General features: G+C 38.6%; 1 protein-coding gene across 1 annotated transcript in view; it reads left to right on the forward strand.

The window, feature by feature from the left end:
* Positions 1 to 15,667, forward strand: part of LOC139767082 (protein CEPU-1-like) — a 283,063-nt gene extending 267,396 nt beyond the window's left edge. The window contains exon 8 of the mRNA XM_071696053.1: positions 15,268 to 15,667. Within this exon, the coding sequence (XP_071552154.1) occupies positions 15,268 to 15,371 (104 nt within the window). The 3' untranslated portion in view covers positions 15,372 to 15,667. The remainder of the gene's footprint in view (positions 1 to 15,267) is intronic.
* The last annotated feature ends 5,098 nt before the right edge of the window (positions 15,668 to 20,765 follow it).

Here is a 20,765-nt window from a genome sequence, read left to right on the forward strand (position 1 = left end):
ATTTTAGTGTTTCAAACTTCAAGATAAAGATAATATACTTCCCTAATCATATCAGAAACAGAGAAAGAGCTTTGATAACAGAAAAAATTTTTATGATTGTTTACATAGATATATTGAGGTAAGATCATGTGAAATGATCCTTCGGTAAGGTTTCAGTGGTATCCATACAACCCGAAAAGTATACATAAGTGTATATACAGGTCATACACACATCTACAATGAATAAAATCAAATCGTGATGGAGTTTGTACTGAAATTGCTTATGAAACATTTTGACAAAAGCTAGCAAGGTCGAGGCAAATTACTTTTAGCGAACGAAATTTGTATAGTCGACCATAAACTTGCTGAACCCAACTTAACTCATTCTCTCAACTAATTACCTGACAATTGAGCGAAAACGGCTAAGGTCTTCCGCGAGACAGCGGTAGTAAACAAGGGCCATTAACGGCCTGGTGGAATATATATGTGGCGATTCTATCTCGGGGGAAATAATGGATGGTGCTTGACCCGTGCATCCGCTCCGTGAGAAAGAGAGAGAGAGGGAGAGGGAGGGAGCGCTTGCGACCTGAAAACAGATGGCGCAGCGGACTATATCACCCGGGAGGGGGGTTCATCGGAACTGCCCAGGCTGTGTCGTTGCTCATGGAAACGTCAGTCATCAAAGATAAATGACTCGAGCAAAATAAGATAATTCGATATCCCGGGTAGTTATGTTTTGTTCCTTATCAAAGATGTGTTAATTCTTTATGTATTATCAAGGTTGAGTTTCCTAAGTGGCATTTGAACCCCTCACTAGGATGAGTTTAAGCCGTTCGAGTGAGATCATTTTCCAGTCGTCCGGTAAGGTTTCGTCGCTCTCTTCATGGTCTTGTACCTCAGCATCACTCGTCTCACGACCTGAATCTTTATATGGATCTCACAAGAGAACGACCTGAATCTTTACATGGATCTCACAAGAGAGTTTTCATAGATTTTTTGATGAAAAGACAAGTTCCAACAAAGTATACACCTCACACATTACCAAGAAATATTCATAAGGAGACGGATATGATATGAAACACTGTACGTTTCTTTAGAAAACCAACTTTGCCAAGACTCATATCACTCCTATTTGCCCACTGGAGTCTGACAAACACCAGCTTTGTGACCTTTGTAATCCTTTCGTAATACCGCTCCTAAGACGAGCATACAAAGCACCAGACATGTAAACACGTATTACGTAAACCGAGTGATAGCGTATGGTCATAATCCTGGAATACTTAAGACAAGGACAAGACGATAAGATCCATGAGCTCCTACAATCATCCTGGGAAAGGATCATTCTTGAGGAAAAAAGAAAATACAGATTAAATTAAATTCTTCCGTACTAATATGATAAGTCCAAAGGGAAAACAAGTGCATAATTGATTTCGTTTGAATATCGGTAGAACGTTAAGTTTGAAGGAATAGTGGTTCCAGAAATGTTATATGATTGCGAGGCATGGTCTATAGATAAGGTTGTACGGAGGAAAGTGGATGTGTTGGAAATGAAATGTTTGAGGACAGTATGTAGTGTGAGGTGGTTTGATCGAGTCAGTAATGAAAGGGTAAGAGAGATGCGTGGAAATAAAAAGAATGTGGTTGAGAGAGCAGAAGAGGATATGTTGAAATGGTTTGGACACATGGAGAGAATGAGCGAGGAAAGGTTGACAAAGAGGATATATGTGTCAGAGGTGGAGGGAAGAAGAAGTGGGAGACCAAAGTGGTGGTTAAGGATGGAGTGAAAAAGATTTTGAGCAATCAGGGCCTGAACATACAGGAAGTGGAAAGGCGTGCAAGGAATAGAGTTAATTGGAATGATGTGGTATATTGGGGTCGACGTGCTGCCAATGGACTGAACCAGGGTATGTGAAACGTCTGGGGTAAACCATGGAAAGGTTTATGGGGCCTGAATGTGGATAGGGAGCTGTGGTTTCGGTGCATTGCACATTACAGCTAGAGACTGAGTGTGATCGAATGTAGCCTTTTTTGTCTGATTTTCTGGCGCTACCTCGCTGACGCGGGAAACTATGATTAAGTACAATAAAAGATAATAATTATGTATATATATATATATATATATATATATATATATATATATATATATATATATATATATATATATATATATATATATATTTATATATATATATATATATATATATATATATATATATATATATATATATATATATATATATATATATATATATATATATATATATATATATTATCCCTGGGGATAGGGGAGAAAGAACACATACCACGTATTCCCTGCGTGTCGTAGAAGGCGACTAAAAGGGAAGGGAGTGGAGGGCTGGAAATCCTCCCCTCTCGTTTTCAATTTTCCAAAAGAAAAAAACATAGAAGGGGAACAAGTGAGGATATTCCCTCAGAGGCTCATTCCTCTGTTCTTAACGCTACCTCGCTAACGCGGGAAATGGCATATAGCATAAAAGAAAGAATTAGAGAGAGAGAGAGAGAGAGAGAGAGAGAGAGAGAGAGAGAGAGAGAGAGAGAGAGAGAGAGAGAGAGAGAGAGAGAGAATATTTAAAGCATAATCGTACGTCCATTAGTGCCCACGTTATCATATAATCAGAGGTCTGGTATCAGATTAGGTACCTTCTGTTGTTTTGATGTAGTGACACATGTTTATAAAACTGCTTTGTAATCAGTGTTTCTTTTAACTTTGTGTTTCTTCTTGTGTTTCTTCTTTAACTTTGTGTTTCTTCTTTAACTTTGTGTTTCTTCTTGTGTTTCTTCTTTAACTTTGTGTTTCTTCTTTAACTTTGTGTTTCTTCTTGTATTTCTTCTTTAACTTTGTGTTTCTTCTTGTATTTCTTCTTTAACTTTGTGTTTCTTCTTGTATTTCTTCTTTAACTTTGTGTTTCTTCTTTAACTTTGTGTTTCTTCTTGTATTTCTTCTTTAACTTTGTGTTTCTTCTTTAACTTTGTGTTTCTTCTTTAACTTTGTGTTTCTTCTTGTGTTTCTTCTTTAACTTTGTGTTTCTTCTTGTATTTCTTCTTTAACTTTGTGTTTCTTCTTGTATTTCTTCTTTAACTTTGTGTTTCTTCTTGTATTTCTTCTTTAACTTTGTGTTTCTTCTTGTATTTCTTCTTTAACTTTGTGTTTCTTCTTGTATTTCTTCTTTAACTTTGTGTTTCTTCTTGTATTTCTTCTTTAACTTTGTGTTTCTTCTTGTATTTCTTCTTTAACTTTGTGTTTCTTCTTGTATTTCTTCTTTAACTTTGTGTTTCTTCTTTAACTTTGTGTTTCTTCTTGTGTTTCTTCTTTAACTTTGTGTTTCTTCTTTAACTTTGTGTTTCTTCTTTAACTTTGTGTTTCTTCTTGTATTTCTTCTTTAACTTTGTGTTTCTTCTTGTATTTCTTCTTTAACTTTGTGTTTCTTCTTGTATTTCTTCTTTAACTTTGTGTTTCTTCTTGTATTTCTTCTTTAACTTTGTGTTTCTTCTTGTATTTCTTCTTTAACTTTGTGTTTCTTCTTGTATTTCTTCTTTAACTTTGTGTTTCTTCTTGTATTTCTTCTTTAACTTTGTGTTTCTTCTTTAACTTTGTGTTTCTTCTTGTATTTCTTCTTTAACTTTGTGTTTCTTCTTTAACTTTGTGTTTCTTCTTGTATTTCTTCTTTAACTTTGTGTTTCTTCTTTAACTTTGTGTTTCTTCTTTAACTTTGTGTTTCTTCTTTAACTTTGTGTTTCTTCTTGTATTTCTTCTTTAACTTTGTGTTTCTTCTTGTATTTCTTCTTTAACTTTGTGTTTCTTCTTTAACTTTGTGTTTCTTCTTTAACTTTGTGTTTCTTCTTTAACTTTGTGTTTCTTCTTGTGTTTCTTCTTTAACTTTGTGTTTCTTCTTTAACTTTGTGTTTCTTCTTTAACTTTGTGTTTCTTCTTGTATTTCTTCTTTAACTTTGTGTTTCTTCTTTAACTTTGTGTTTCTTCTTTAACTTTGTGTTTCTTCTTTAACTTTGTGTTTCTTCTTTAACTTTGTGTTTCTTCTTTAACTTTGTGTTTCTTCTTTAACTTTGTGTTTCTTCTTTAACTTTGTGTTTCTTCTTGTGTTTCTTCTTTAACTTTGTGTTTCTTCTTGTATTTCTTCTTTAACTTTGTGTTTCTTCTTTAACTTTGTGTTTCTTCTTTAACTTTGTGTTTCTTCTTTAACTTTGTGTTTCTTCTTGTATTTCTTCTTTAACTTTGTGTTTCTTCTTGTGTTTCTTCTTTAACTTTGTGTTTCTTCTTGTATTTCTTCTTTAACTTTGTGTTTCTTCTTGTGTTTCTTCTTTAACTTTGTGTTTCTTCTTTAACTTTGTGTTTCTTCTTGTGTTTCTTCTTTAACTTTGTGTTTCTTCTTGTATTTCTTCTTTAACTTTGTGTTTCTTCTTGTATTTCTTCTTTAACTTTGTGTTTCTTCTTGTGTTTCTTCTTTAACTTTGTGTTTCTTCTTTAACTTTGTGTTTCTTCTTGTATTTCTTCTTTAACTTTGTGTTTCTTCTTTAACTTTGTGTTTCTTCTTGTATTTCTTCTTTAACTTTGTGTTTCTTCTTTAACTTTGTGTTTCTTCTTTAACTTTGTGTTTCTTCTTGTATTTCTTCTTTAACTTTGTGTTTCTTCTTTAACTTTGTGTTTCTTCTTGTATTTCTTCTTTAACTTTGTGTTTCTTCTTGTATTTCTTCTTTAACTTTGTGTTTCTTCTTGTGTTTCTTCTTTAACTTTGTGTTTCTTCTTTAACTTTGTGTTTCTTCTTGTATTTCTTCTTTAACTTTGTGTTTCTTCTTGTATTTCTTCTTTAACTTTGTGTTTCTTCTTTAACTTTGTGTTTCTTCTTTAACTTTGTGTTTCTTCTTTAACTTTGTGTTTCTTCTTGTATTTCTTCTTTAACTTTGTGTTTCTTCTTTAACTTTGTGTTTCTTCTTTAACTTTGTGTTTCTTCTTTAACTTTGTGTTTCTTCTTGTGTTTCTTCTTTAACTTTGTGTTTCTTCTTGTGTTTCTTCTTTAACTTTGTGTTTCTTCTTGTATTTCTTCTTTAACTTTGTGTTTCTTCTTTAACTTTGTGTTTCTTCTTGTGTTTCTTCTTTAACTTTGTGTTTCTTCTTTAACTTTGTGTTTCTTCTTGTATTTCTTCTTTAACTTTGTGTTTCTTCTTGTGTTTCTTCTTTAACTTTGTGTTTCTTCTTTAACTTTGTGTTTCTTCTTTAACTTTGTGTTTCTTCTTGTGTTTCTTCTTTAACTTTGTGTTTCTTCTTGTGTTTCTTCTTTAACTTTGTGTTTCTTCTTGTATTTCTTCTTTAACTTTGTGTTTCTTCTTCTCGCTTGCCTTAGCTCCTCATTTATTTCACTCCATTGTATCTCTACTGTCGTCCTTTTTTACATTTTTTCTACGTCTACCGTCTACTGTCTTCTTCCTTCTTTCCCTCCTTTTTGATTACCACTACTACGATTACTTCTACTACTGCTACTGTTACTACTACTACTACTACTACTACTACTGCTACTACTACTACTAATACTACTACTACTACTGTTACTATTACGACTTTCACTAGTACTACTAATACAGCTACTACTACTACTACTACTACTACTACTACTACTACTACTACAACTTATACTACTACTACTACTACCAATACTGCTTATACTACTAATATAAAAACAGCAGCAATAACCTCCGTCGCAACTGATTTTCCTTCTAAGACAGCAGTTCCTGGATTGTGGAGGAGCAGGTAGCCAAAACCTCCAGGCTGGAGAACGCTAAGGTCCACAGGGAGGCGATCCCACGATGGTGGTTCCAGGCAGCTAAACCTACTGGAAACTCGTGTGTTTAAACATCATTCCTTCATTTGCTTAAACTTGCTGGATCGTATATGTGTATAAGACTGTGACTTAAAAACTATTTGGACTTATAGTCAAACTGGGTTAAGGAAGCATTAATAAAAGAAATGGTGTTTATTCATGTACTATAATGTTTTTTTTTTTTTGTTTTTGCAACATGTGTCGAGAATTTTTGTCATAGTTATGTATACAAAAATTCTACGTTTCCATGGTAAGATCACCTACAGAGGAGACGGTTATCATGGAATCTCTCTATGATGTTGTGAAGGTATTCTGATATGTGGTTTCCTATAGAACCATTTTTCCTTGGGCAATAACATAACTTTTTCAGATGAGGTTATAAAGAAAGCTTATATTCCCCTTCCGGTTACCTCTGAAGCTTTGTATATATATATATATATATATATATATATATATATATATATATATATATATATATATATATATATATATATATATATATACATGAAATTATCTGAGAAATCAGCCTTGAGCCTTTGATTCAAAACTTACTGCACACCTAGAGAAAAAGATACACTATAAATGAAGATATATCGTACACTGGAGGCCAAAATGCGTCGTGAAATACAGCATGTTAAGATTTAGCCTTTCAAAAAATTTTGTTGTCCATAAAGAACTGACTGGAATGCTTCAGAGGTTATGAGAGAAAGAAAAAATTCTATACAAATCTTTTTTTCGATAAACAAGACTATATACATCCGGGGAAGTCAATAAATCTGACTACGATGCGCTACCTTACCACACTCACTGTTGTGGTCAATTGAACATAGGGGAATTTTGCTCCTACCGTGCAGGCATATGAGGTCGAGTGTCGCATTCCCCATGGTATTTCCTAAGGGCCAAAGCCTCTGAGAGAGCAAACGTCCCCCCCCCCCCCCCCCCCCCCCCCCCCCCACTGCGGAAAACGTACGTTGGCGAACTGAAGAATCTTCAAAGCGACGGCAGAGCATTCGCAAACGTTTTCGGCAAATAATACCACGGTCGATATTTACCATCACCGAGGCCGTCTTTTACTTTCATCTTCCCTGTAAGGTTTTACCTCTGCAGGAGGTATAGAGATAAACGACTTGCCATTTGGTCTCGGTGGACTGAATGAAATGGAGCTACAACGATACTATTCGCTCCTCTTCTGGTATTTGGGGGGCCATCGAATCATATAGAAACAGAGGCCGCAAACATACACACACATACCTTACTGCGCTCCCTAGATGGAGGCTCTATTTATACCAACGGTGAGGCATAGGCTATACTTTGGCTAAGGCGAACGCCTGCACACACGTTCGTACGTAGATACTTTCTCCACACCTGTAGTTGCAATGGGGAATAGGTACGCCCCCCTCACTGCAAGAGAGAGATTTAACTACGACTGATAGTCTATGTTATATGACTATTATTGTGGTAATTTGAGAGGGGAGGATGGAAGGGAAGATCAGTGTTTCACTTGGGAAAGTTCATGATTGTGAGGATAGGGCGAGATACTCGCTGTGCCATTCGTTCAAGTTTTGACAGTGCGTGTCTACGACTAGAAGGAATGTATAGCCAAAACGTTACTAGCTTTATCTAATACAGCATTTGAGAGTCACTAAAGTGAGATATTAATCCTCACACATTAGTCCACACACTTGGCAATCGGTAGTGGAGTTGATGTTTCGAAACATGCCAAAGTCATTTTTGAGGCTCGATCGTTCTACATAAACCCTGGCCAACTGAACTGTCCTTCTAAATCTTCTTTGGGAAACACAAACACAATAACAGACTTGTTTTGTGCTGTTTTAGCATAATTCAGCTTAGCTTGGTTGTCTTCGAGCAGATGTTTGCGTGTACTCGTATTTTGTGTGAGTGTTGAAGCCTTAGTACACATTGCCCCAGGCATACATGAGGCAGACGCAGGTTCGTACAACTTATCTTCGTTACGAAACATTTTTTCTTTTCACCGAAGTCTAGGAATGTGGCAAACTTTACGTAACGAGTGTTACAGCGTCACTTTCGTTGTCATGTTACACCGTAACTGTATATATTTTTTTTTTTCTGGTGAGATCCGTGAGTGGTATGAAGTCAAAGTGACATCCTTGGGCAGCTCAGCCTCAAGGTGACATCTCCATGTACCTCGGGGTCAGAGAAACATCCTTAGGTCACACAACGTCAAGGTGACATCTCTAGGTACCAAAGGATCATGATGACATCCCTTGGTACCACGGGGTCAAAGTGACATCCCCAGAGACCTCAGTGTCAAGGGAACATCCCAAGGTCAAGATGACATCACCTAAGTCCCTAGGCGTTAAAGTGACATCCTCAGGTACCATAGTGTGAAGGTGACATCCCTAAGTAACCCAACGTCAAGGTGACATCCCAAGGACCACAGCGTCAAGGTGACATCCCCCGGTTACCACGACGTCAGGGTAATACCCCCAGGACCCTCTGCTCTGGGGTTGTGAAGTTCAGGGACATAAATATTCTCACAGTCCTATTGATCTTTGCTTCTGTCTCATACCCTTGACAAATACATCAAAACTTTAGCATCTGACTCAATACATATCTTTCATTCTTAACTTTCTTTCTTAATTCCTTCTTCATTTCACTATTTTCTCTTCTTATCTGTGACTCTTCATGATTTCATGTCACATCCACCTATAGCTCTGTTTTTTTCCTTTTCTACCTCTCATTTTCCCTCCTTCTAGATATCTACTTCAACCCATGAATCAGGAAACACTAGCGGTCATCATGGTTCATTCATCGAGTCGTAAAACAATAATGATCGATCATGACATAGTCATCACGGCGTGAAACACTAGTGGTCAACATGATTCATCTACCACGTCATGAAACCCTAGTGGTCAACATGATTCATTCACCACGTCATGAAACACTAGTAGTCAACACAAGATTCATTCATCACGTAATGAAACACTAGTGGTCAACATGATTCATTCACCACGTAATGAAACACTAGTAGTCAACACAAGATTCATCTACCACGTCATGAAACACTAGTGGTCAACATGATTGATTCACCACGTCATGAAACACTAGTGGTCAACATGATTCATTTACCACGTCATGAAACCTTAGCGGGCATCGTGATTCACGGAGCATGCCATGAAACACATGTGGTCACTATTAACCATGATTCATACCATCAAACACTATTGGTCACTAGAACCCATTAATCGAATCATCAAAACACTATTGGTCACCATAACCCATGGTTCACGTCATCAAACACTATTGGTTGCTATGACCCATGAATCACACCAACGACCGTGATAAGCCACAATGACAGCATGAATCATCCAAAGTTACAAGCCACTAAGAGTCATCATAATCCATGAATCTTATTAAAAAGACATTAGCGATGACCATAACTCATTGATCATGTCATCACACAGTCACCTTAACCCATAACTCGTGTTAACACACTAAAAGATGTTGACATGATGACGGTCATTTAGATAGTCTATACTAGGAGTTCCCAACCATTTCATTCCTTTGGGTATTTTGATAGGTTCCCATGTACCTCTAAGAATCAGGGATCAAAATGGATAACATTATACAGATCTTATATTACCTTGTTATGAGATATCTAAAAGACTATATAAGGACTTTGTACTGATTTGTAACGAGGGTGTTCTATATTGCTTATGTTCTGCACTACTCATAGTGTACATTGTAGTACAGCAGTGTACACCATGGTTGTACTCTCAGACCCCGAGGTACGTACCCACGTACTCCTTGAGAAGCACAAATGTACCCTTGCAAGTACATGTTGTACCCAAGGGCTGGAATCCCCCGGTCTATACTTTCTGAACACTGTTTTTTTCGAAGCTCATCTCATTAATTCTGAAAGTCAGAAGGTGTCATAATATATCAGGAAGCCCACACCGACGCCTCATTTATCCCTCATTTACACCAAATTAGTCGTTCGAAAGAGATATTGATGGATGAGTTTCACTTTGATTTATGCAGATATATGAACGTATTAGCTCAGAATTATCTTTTTTTCTAGTGAATGTGATTTACCACAGTGGAGTGTTAGGTTATTCGAAAAGTTTTCTCAAAAGAGCAGTGTTATCTTACTGCTCTGGTGATGTTTTTGAGCTGCAAGGAATTGGCTATATGCCTTGAAGTCCTGGATAAGACGTACTTATTATTTTTAATCACGTTAATTCTAAAAATAGCCACTCTAGAAGAAAAATATGCAAGGCAAATATATTTTTCACTGTAAAAAGAATAAATTTATAGAAAAAAAAAAAATGAGGAGTCATATCTATGGCAAATCATCTTTCGGGTATGTAGTCTGAATATTCAGTGTGTTCCCAATTACCTTTTCTTGATAAACGGTGCATTTTACTTGGAAATTTTCTGAACGGGGAAGAAAAAAATTTTACCTAGAAGTGTGTACTTCGAGCAAAATATTCTAGTTTGCTGAACATATTGGAAGACTCCTTTAAAAATACTGGCCCAATGACCACGAGTTTATAATAGCGTATCATTATTAACATACTTCCACACTTCGAATATGCCAAAGCTCTGTGACTGTTTCGCTTGACAGCTCTGTGCTGCTTCGCTCATGGCTTCGTATCTCTTTCTCACTGTGATGTCTCGCTGTAGTGTCTCGTTGTAGTGACTCCTCCGTTCCTTCACTGGTGTTGCTATGTCCTCTGCTCAACGAACGTACACAAAGAAGACCTTATCTTCCTCTCCTTACTCATCTTCACTTCCTCTTCTCTCCTTCTTAACCTTTCCTTTTCCTATTTTCCTTTCCTTTCCTCTCTTCCTTTCTCCGTCCTGTACATACACCTCTCTCACTCTCCTATTTTGTCCCCTGTCTCTTCCACTTGCCACTCTTCCCATTCCGTTTCCTCTTTCATCCTCCGCTCTCTTCCTCTTCTCTTCCATGCCAATGTCCACACATGAACGCAAACCCGGAGAGCAAAAGTGGCCACTCGCACAGGCACTTGTATGCGCGCGCGTGTGTGTGTGTGTGTGTGTGTGTGTGTGTGTGTGTGTGTGTGTGTGTGTGTGTTGTGTGTGTGCGTGTGTGTGTGTGAGCGGTGATAAGGGGTGTTGTAAAGTTTTTATAAACAGCTGTACTTACGCTGTGGACAACACTCCCCCCGTCGAGCGAGGCTGTAAAAAGAGATAAGAAAATATGTTTTTCGCTAAATGTCAGTTTTCGCAATGTTTAGTTAATATGACCAGAAATATCCGTTCAGGAGAATTATGAGAGCCTTCTCTGGTGTGTGTTTATATTCCTGTATTGGAGGAAGGTATAGGGAAAAATGTTATATTGGTGTGGATTCATGGTAGAGGTCTCTTCCTGTGTCCCCCTATGGCGCATTCCACGAATGGTACTTTATCATTAAGGAGAGTAGCTTCATCCTGCGTGTGTATGTGTGTCTATGTCTGTGTGTGTGTGTGTGTGTGTGAGTATCTGTGTTTGTGTGTGTCTGTGTCTGTGTGTGTCTGTGTGTGTGATTACTCATTTGCATTGTGCTGGGAGGGTATCTTGCACTCATAGGGCTCCATTTCATGAGCTATGTCTACTATTATGCAATTTGTTAAAGCTCTCTATGCTCCCTGCATATGATATTTCCTTATTCAGTCTATTCTATATATATAACTGTAAGATTAACTCTTTATAACTTTCTGAACAAGTTTCTTCTATAGATTCATGGTATGTCTACTGTTTACTCTGTCCTTATATCTTTCGAAGATCTATCCTTTGTTTACATCATCGATCTGGTTCAAAAACTCAAAGGTGTTGATCAGGTCACCCATATCTCTTCTCTCCTTCATGGTGGGCAAATTTAAGGCCTCTACTCTTTCCCTGTAGTTCATCTGTCATAGTTCATGAGAGCATATTGTGTAAAGTAATAATAAAGAAAATTATCTGAACTCCTACTGAGATGCGATTTCACACACACACACACACACACACACACACACACACACACACACACACACACACACATATATATTTTTTTTTATTCTTTATTTTATTATACCTTGTCGCTGTCTCCCGCGTTTGCGAGGTAGCGCAAGGAAACAGACGAAAGAAATGGCCCAACCCCCCCCCATACACATGTATATACATACGTCCACACACGCAAATATACATACCTACACAGCTTTCCATGGTTTACCCCAGACGCTTCACATGCCTTGATTCAATCCACTGACAGCACGTCAACCCCGGTATACCACATCGCTCCAATTCACTCTATTCCTTGCCCTCCTTTCACCCTCCTGCATGTTCAGGCCCCGATCACACAAAATCTTTTTCACTCCATCTTTCCACCTCCAATTTGGTCTCCCTCTTCTCCTCGTTCCCTCCACCTCCGACACATATATCCTCTTGGTCAATCTTTCCTCACTCATTCTCTCCATGTGCCCAAACCACTTCAAAACACCCTCTTCTATATATATATATATATATATATATATATATATATATATATATATATATATATATATATATATATATTCACACTATTCGACATTTCCGCGTTAGCAAGGTAGCGTTAAGAACAGAGGACTAGACCTTTGAGGGAATATCCTCACCTGGCCCCCTTCTCTGTTCTTTCTTTTGGAAAATTAAAAAAAAAACTAAGAGGGGAGGATTTCCAGCCCCCCCCCCCCCCCCCCCCCGCTCCCTTCCCTTTTAGTCGCCTTCTACGACACGCAGGAAATACGTGGGAAGTATTCTTTTTTTTTTTTTTCCAAAAGAAGGAACAGAGAAGGGGGCCAGGTGAGGATATTCCCTCAGAGGCCCAGTCCTCTGTTCTTAACGCTACCTTGCTAACGCGGGAAATGGCGAATAGTTGAAAGAAATATATATATATATATATATATATATATATATATATATATATATATATATATATATATATATATATATATATATATACATAACTTCTACATCTCTTGCCAGCCAGAGATGTTCCAGACCTAAACACTCTGTATATATGCCTAATACCTATAATGGGCCGTAATTCGAGACATTATTCCTGGTTTCTCGAACATTAGCGACCTCAACACAGAACGCTGTAGCCAATTAGAGACTAAGTGGTATAATTAACAACAAAACATGTAGAGCAAGGAGCGCACGAGTGGCGTGAAGTGATGGCCATCCGTGACGTGGTTGCATTTAACCGGGTTACATAGTAATAACCCGGTGTGTAAATAGTATAACGTGGTGGTTGTGACATATGTTATAACCTGGTGTTGTGAACATATGTTAATAACCCGGGGTGGTTGTGACATATAACGGTGTTGTGACATATTTAAAACCGGGTGGTTGTGACATATGTTAATAACCCGGGGTGGTTGTGACATATGTTAATAACCCGGGTGGTTGTGACATATGTTATAACGTGGGTGGTTGTGACATATGTTAATAACCGGGTGTTGTGACTAGTTAACGGGGTGGTATGGACATATGTTAATAACCCGGGTGGTTGTGACATATGTAATACGTGGTGTTTTTTGACATATGAAACCCGGGTGTGTGTTAGTGGAATAGTTAATAACCGGGGTTTGACATATGTTAATAACCCGGGGTGGTTGTGACATATGTTAATAACCCGGGGTGGTTGTGACATATGTTATAACCCGGGTGGTTGTGACATATGTTAATAACCCGGGGTGGTTGTGACATATGTTATAACCCGGGGTGGTTGTGACATATGTTATAACCCGGGGTGGTTGTGACATATGTTAATAACCCGGGGTGGTTGTGACATATGTTAATAACCCGGGGTGGTTGTGACATATGTTAATAACCCGGGGTGGTTGTGACATATGTTATAACCCGGGTGGTCGTGACATACGGCAGACCCTATGATCCATAGGTTTAGAGTGGGGATTTTTTTTTGGTCTTTTTTTCGTTTTATTCCCGTTTTCAATGTATGTACTTACGTGCTTGCTTGCTCATTGTCTGTGGTTGCAGTGTATTAAGAGAGGTAGCTGATGAGAGATAAAGATTCTCTCTCTCTCTCTCTCTCTCTCTCTCTCTCTCTCTCTCTCTCTCTCTCTCTCTCTCTCTCTCTCTCTCTCTCTCTCTCTCTCTCTCTCTCTCTCTCTCTCTCTCTCTCTCTCTCTCTCTCTCTCTCTCTCTCTCTCTCTCTCTCTCCAACACAGAGGCCGTACAACCTGGTATAGCCTTTAAATATAACAACAATATACTCTCCAGAACCTCCCTCACCATCACGAATTCATCCACCTCCAATTACGTTGCATATCGAAACTATACGCTCATCCTATTCTTTCCCCAAACCCCACCCCTCTCCCTTCCACTACGAAACTATACGCATACCCATATCTTTCATTGGGAGCTGCTACCCACTTTCCAATTCCATACTTCAAGAAAATGAAGGGTAAGGAAACGAAGGGTAAGGAAATGAAGCGTAAGGAAATGGAAAGTGTGGATCAGCACACTTCCCATTTCCTTACCCTTCATTTTCTTGAAGTAAAGAAATGGAAAAATGTGTATCAGCATTGGGAGCTGATACACACTTTCCATTTCCTTGGTAACATCTAGCAGGACTCCAGACAGAAACACTAAGTGCTACATATGTTGATCTTTCTGACAGAACGTAGCCTAGTTCAATTATGGCCTTGGCTGCATGACATGTTCTGTGATTGCTCATCTCGACCCCCATCTTGTGAGCATACTCTTTACATGGGTATATTAGAATGATACATCAGCAGTTATCAAATGAGTCTATTAAATGAGAGATGAAACTGCATTTTCAGCAAGGAAATTAATTCAGAATTAGCTAAAGTTAATCAGTTAATTTGGAGCTATATCATAAAGGTTAAGTCGAATTCATTTTTAAAATTTAATTAGTTGACATCAGTAACCGACCCAGCTCTGATGGAAAGAGAAAATGAAACGATACCGTTTTTATTTTCTCTTTCCACTGGTGATTGCTGCATTTATATATATATATATATATATTTTTATTATTATACTTTGTCGCTGTCTCCCGCGTTTGCGAGGTAGCGCAAGGAAACAGACGAAAGAAATGGCCCAACCCCCCCCATACACATGTATATACATACGTCCACACACGCAAATATACATACCTACACAGCTTTCCATGGCTTACCCCAGACGCTTCACATGCCTTGATTCAATCCACTACTTGCACAAACCCGGGTGGCCTTCGTCCTTACTGAGCCATAGGAGTGCTTCAGGATAGACTGTTGCCCAAAGTGTCCATTGCGATTTAGAAGAAATTTCCACCTGGTGTTGTTATCCTGATAATCCAACATCATTTATGTGTATTGTTCTCTGGAATGCTTCTCCATACATACCAGTCTGCTTGTGTGCACAAGGTGATCAGTAATTCAGGTGCTCATGTCCTCCTTACAGATGAGGAGCCTAGAGCGATGCATCACGACGAGGCGTCTTCTAACATGGGCCTCTGCCTACCCCTGCTGCTGTTGGCGCTGCTCTTGACCCACACCCTCAGATGATGATGGCCCTGGTACCACCTCTAGGATCTTGTCCTCCTCCACCAAAACCCCCAGCGCCAGTGTTCCCGGTGTCAGGTGGTGCCTGAAGCGTCTGCCAGCCATGGGAGACTTACAGATTAAAAAGTATTAGCTCACGAGACTCATATACGTTACCTAAGGTCACTCACTGATGGCGATGAAGGAGACGCATGAGAGACGGGAGGGTTTAAGGACCCACACACACTCTCTCCCTCCCTCCCTCTCTCTCTCTCTCTCTCTCTCTCTCTCTCTCTCTCTCTCTCTCTCTCTCTCTCTCTCTCTCTCTGGAATACACCCCCCTCTCTCCCTTTGTACCTCACAGATCTCAAAAGGTTAGAGAAATGAGTAAAGCAACCATCCACCCAACCTCCTACCATTTCCCTAAAGAGAGGAGTTAATCCTAGCAGTTGTCTGACACGCACCCTAGGCCGAGTTAACTTCCTCCTAAACACCATTCAAGAACCCGTGTCCATGGAAGAGACTGGATGGGGAAGCAGCAAACACAACTCGACCTTGAGGCACAACACTTACATCATGAGGATATTCTCTATGGATCAGACGCTAGTGATATATATATACCAGACCAAAATCTTTCAGAAAGGTTATCTATATCAGTGATAATGTGAGACTTATGGTTAATTGAAGATCATTTCTGCTCGAGGAAAATTAGAATATTTCATAGAAAACGAATTCTAAAGACAGATATTCCATAGGTATGGTATACAGTAAGTACTTCTCTGCCCACTGCTATTCACACAGATGCCAATATTCTTCAATCACCCCATCTTGACTAATATATTTCCCACAAGCCTTTGTATATAGATATGAATATTGGTCTTGTATCGACCATTTGAAGAATAAACCTTTACATAACTTATTTATGTGTATCTTTCAATTTTTATTAAACTTCAGGATCCTATTTATGTATTCTATGAGAGCCATGTTTGAAACTCATCTTGTATATCTGTAAAAAAAAAAAGAATTTATTTTGAGAGCATTGCTGTATGTAATACCCTGTTTAGCAGATAAGATAACACACCAATGGACTATGAAAAGAGAGAAATGTTCCTGAAGTACATGTGTTTAATAAAACATGAAAACACAGTTTATCTTTAATATTCCACATGATGTAAAAACTCTATCGAAGCCGAAGTGATGTTACATGATTTTCCCAATAAATCATATATTTCACTGTATCCTGGTAATGGCGATGGTGATGTGATTTAAGATTCTTAACTAACTGGAAGAAAACGGAAGGTGGGTAATAGCTCTAAGGATGTTAATGTAAGAGTTATTACTGTGAAACATATACTGATAGGCTTTGGAGAGGGGCTCAAAGGAATTCATACAGCTCCTATTAAAGATTCACTCAAATCATCTATGAATATTTTCTTAGTTACAAAAATGAAGAAAAGGTTTTAAAGGACATTTAATAATGTAGAAGCCATTAAGATCTCTAACGACAGGATGGAAGAGAATTCAATTGTCTTATACCCATCAGAGAAGGTACCTGAATGCCTCTTCTTTAGTAATAGTTTTCTGTATAGAGAGCGCCAGACTTTATATACGCTAAACGAAAGGACGTTCACACAGGGACATACAATGCAGTTGACTCAACGAACAACGATGGAAGCTACGTGTGTAGAGTTACGTCAAGGAAATTGATGCACAGTTCCAAGTGCTGTTAAATTTTCTTTTTCCTTTTTTAATAAAAGAATATAATCATACAGGAGGTGAGAGAGAGGGTACCTAGCAATTCAAGTGCGCGGGTAACAGAGGCGACATCGGTGCAGGGTAGCGAAGTACAGAATCGATGAGTGTACCCACCAACACAAGCTAGTGTAATAAAAGTTCTTTGCTTCCCAGGAGAAGAGGGCTATGATTATTCTGAGCCGCTCATCCATCATGCAGGTCTCGTCAGATAACTTGTCATGGTTATTGATAATTCTGAAGAAAAGACGTACATCAGAATGATAATATAGCAAGGAAATTTCATATCATCATCACTATTATCATTATCATTACTATTAATACTGTTATCATAATTATCATTGTTATCATTATTATTATCATAATTATTATTATTATTATTATTATTATTATTATTATTATTATTATTATTATTATCATTATTATTATTATTATCATTATTATTATTATCCTTATCATACAGCTACAGTATCCTTTCTTGTAGAACTTCAACTTCGAGGTTACACCCCGTGCAGGAGCAGGATACGAGTGGTTCCCATGGAACGAAAAAGTCCAAGTATATGCCTAAAACCACAGGATAATGAAACACGATAAGTTCCCGAAGCGCATTTTTGCGTAATGATCACATCGTCAGGGGAGACACAGAAATGAGATTGGGGACGTGGAAGGGTCAGCTGATATATAGTAAGATACTCTTCGTCAGGAGAAACTGAGTTAACCCAGATTAAACGAGAAGTTCAGGAAGAAAGATTAGTAAAGCTGAGAAGTGTCGTGAAAAGCAAGCTGAAGCTTACTATAAGCTGAAGGCTAGGATACATAAGGAAGAAGTCAACAACAAGTGCAGTGCATGTAAAATGGAGGCAGAAAACCTGAAGAAGCTACGGCGAAAAAGGAAGCTTAAAATGCATGAGGTAAAGCCTGATGGCTATTGTATGTATGCTGTCATTACCCACTAGTGAAGGAGTGCAGATGATTAGGGGATGTATAAGAGAAAGGAGCAAAGTATTCAAGAGGGAAGGTGCAGCGTTGAAAAGAGGGCAACTGAGCGTTATGGCTGCAGGTAGCCCAATCATCTTTGGTGCAAAATGCACCAATAAGAAGGCTATTTTGCTGGCAAACTACCGCCACTACTATGACCTTGGTGGATGCTACAAGTCTGTTCCAGTGTTAGACCTTGTATCAAAAGAAGAACAAGTCCCTTGTAAGACATGATGTTAGACCCGAACACCACTAACTCGAGCACCACTATCCGGTAACGCTTGTTTACCAATGGTGTCTTAGCTGCGTCTCTTCCCTGTGTATCAACTGACTATCCTACTTCCATATCATTTTCGTATCTCCCCTGACGATGCGATCATTACACGAAAGTGCACTTGGGAACTTCTTGTGCTTCATTTTCCTCATGATTTTATGCATATACTAGACCACGCGCACCACTGTGACCTCTTGCAATATATATATATATATATATATATATATATATATATATATATATATATATATATATATATATATATATATATATATATATACAACATCTGACATACTTCTTAAACATAATGAAAATATCCAGGTCAGTCAGACCCAAATACCTCAGCGTCCACTCGAGGATTAAGTATCACATAAACTAATCCTCATACCAGGTCAAAACATTTGCCATGTAAACATAATCATGTGAAACTAATCCGTGGCGAGACTTGGGCGAGGCCATCGACGCGATCAAGGCACCGTAAAGAGAGAGAGAGAGAGAGAGAGAGAGAGAGAGAGAGAGAGAGAGAGATTCATGAACGCTCCATGGAACCTCTACACAACAGAGACTGCGGAGCTACAGAGGGGAACGTGAGCATGAATATCTACTTCGCCGACGGCGCCGCAGGAGTTGACGTCCCCCAGCGACACACTGGCGATAGCACATTGATCCTATGCAAAGGAGAGGCTCCTCGACTCCCACAGTTCAGAGACTTCAGTATGATGAAAAGAAAAAACGAATACACGTATCTAAACAATCTCGTACTTTGTAGGACTAGAAGGAGCGAAAATCATAGACATATTGATAAAGGGAGAACAGTAAACAACACTAGAAGGGGAGGAGCCATTAAGCTACTCAGATCTAAGAATATATACAGATGTAGACACTTCCCTAGGGAGAATAACGCTACATATATCTAAGTCCGTGATCCCCTCCCTATACTCAGATACTCCCCAATATGTACCGACCCATCCATCCACATGACCTCCCCATATCTCGCTACTGCTAAAGTCTCCACCAACCCTCCTGGCTCACCAATACTTAGCTACACCCCACTCTCCACCCACCCTCCTGACCTTACGATACTCAGCTACACCCCACTCTCCACCCATCCTCCTGGCCTCCCAGTACCTAACTACTCCCTACTCTGCACCCACCCACCTGGCTTCTAAATCAAGTACACTCGTGCTGTAGAAGGTGCAAAAGCCACGGCTTCTCATTAGTCTTTGTACAGGAATGGCTATACCAAACAAACATTGCTTATGATTCCATATAAAGCAAGACGCGCAACCTTTAGCGAGAGGAGCGCAAAACTTATGGCAGAAAGTAGGAAATGACAAAGACACAAACTACAGAGGAAATACAACAACAGAGTGAGTACCACAACAGATGAAATGCAGCAACAGAGGAAGTACAGAAATAGATTACTTACGGCAACAGATGAGGTGCAACAACAGGTGAGGTGTAGCATGAGATGGAGAGCATATCAACAGATTAATCAACAGACGAGTGGCACCAACAGGTACAATACCCCAACAGGGAAACCATTACGACAAGGGAATTACAAAATACCAAAATGAGGAGAAATTCTAATTACATTAGCTCGAAAAAAAAAATGTAAAAAGTTTCCAAATTAGAAAAAAAAGGCTTAGTTTTTTGCGTTTTATCGTATTATCTTCCTGTTGTCGTTTCTTACTGTTGCTCTCCCCTCCTGTTATCCTTCCTGTTAGTTTCTCTTCCTGTTGTCCTTCTATACTGTTGTCGTCTCCTTCGGTTATCCTTCTTGTTGTTTTTCCGTCCTGTTATCCCATATTTCTGTTATTCTCTCTCTCTGTTATTTCATCCTGATATCCCTATTATTCCTGTTACTCTCTCTCTTCTATTCTTTCCTCCACTCTTCCGTTATTCTCCCTTCCTGTTACACTTCATCCCTCTCATCCACTCTCCCAGTTGTCCTCTCTACCTTACGCTATCACTCTTTATGTTCGTCATATTATTTTCTCAATTTGACTCGAAAGATAATAATCAGTCTCTCCACCTCCCCACCTTGCTACCTGGTCGTCCCTCCTCCCTCACACCGTCCTCTCTAATCATCCCTCCTGAAGTCCTGCTTCGAACCACTTGTACATTCCAAGGTTCCACTTGTTCCCATGTATACCCGCTGCACTGATTCGTCGCTTCATTACTCGTTTTCTTTACGGTTCGAGTAAAAGGAAAAAAAAATATTTTCTTTTTTTTTTTAGCATTTTCGTTTTTAACCTTGTACTATTTTTATCCTCTTTAGAGTTAACTATTTTTTCTCTTTTTTAATGGAGGCGTTTTTCAAAGGGCATATCGTGCACTCTCTCTCTCTCTCTCTCTCTCTCTCTCTCTCTCTCTCTCTCTCTCTCTCTCTCTCTCTCTCTCTCTCTCTCTCT

The sequence above is a fragment of the Panulirus ornatus genome, chromosome 59 (assembly GCF_036320965.1).
Source record: "Panulirus ornatus isolate Po-2019 chromosome 59, ASM3632096v1, whole genome shotgun sequence".
Classification (NCBI taxonomy): domain Eukaryota; kingdom Metazoa; phylum Arthropoda; class Malacostraca; order Decapoda; family Palinuridae; genus Panulirus; species Panulirus ornatus.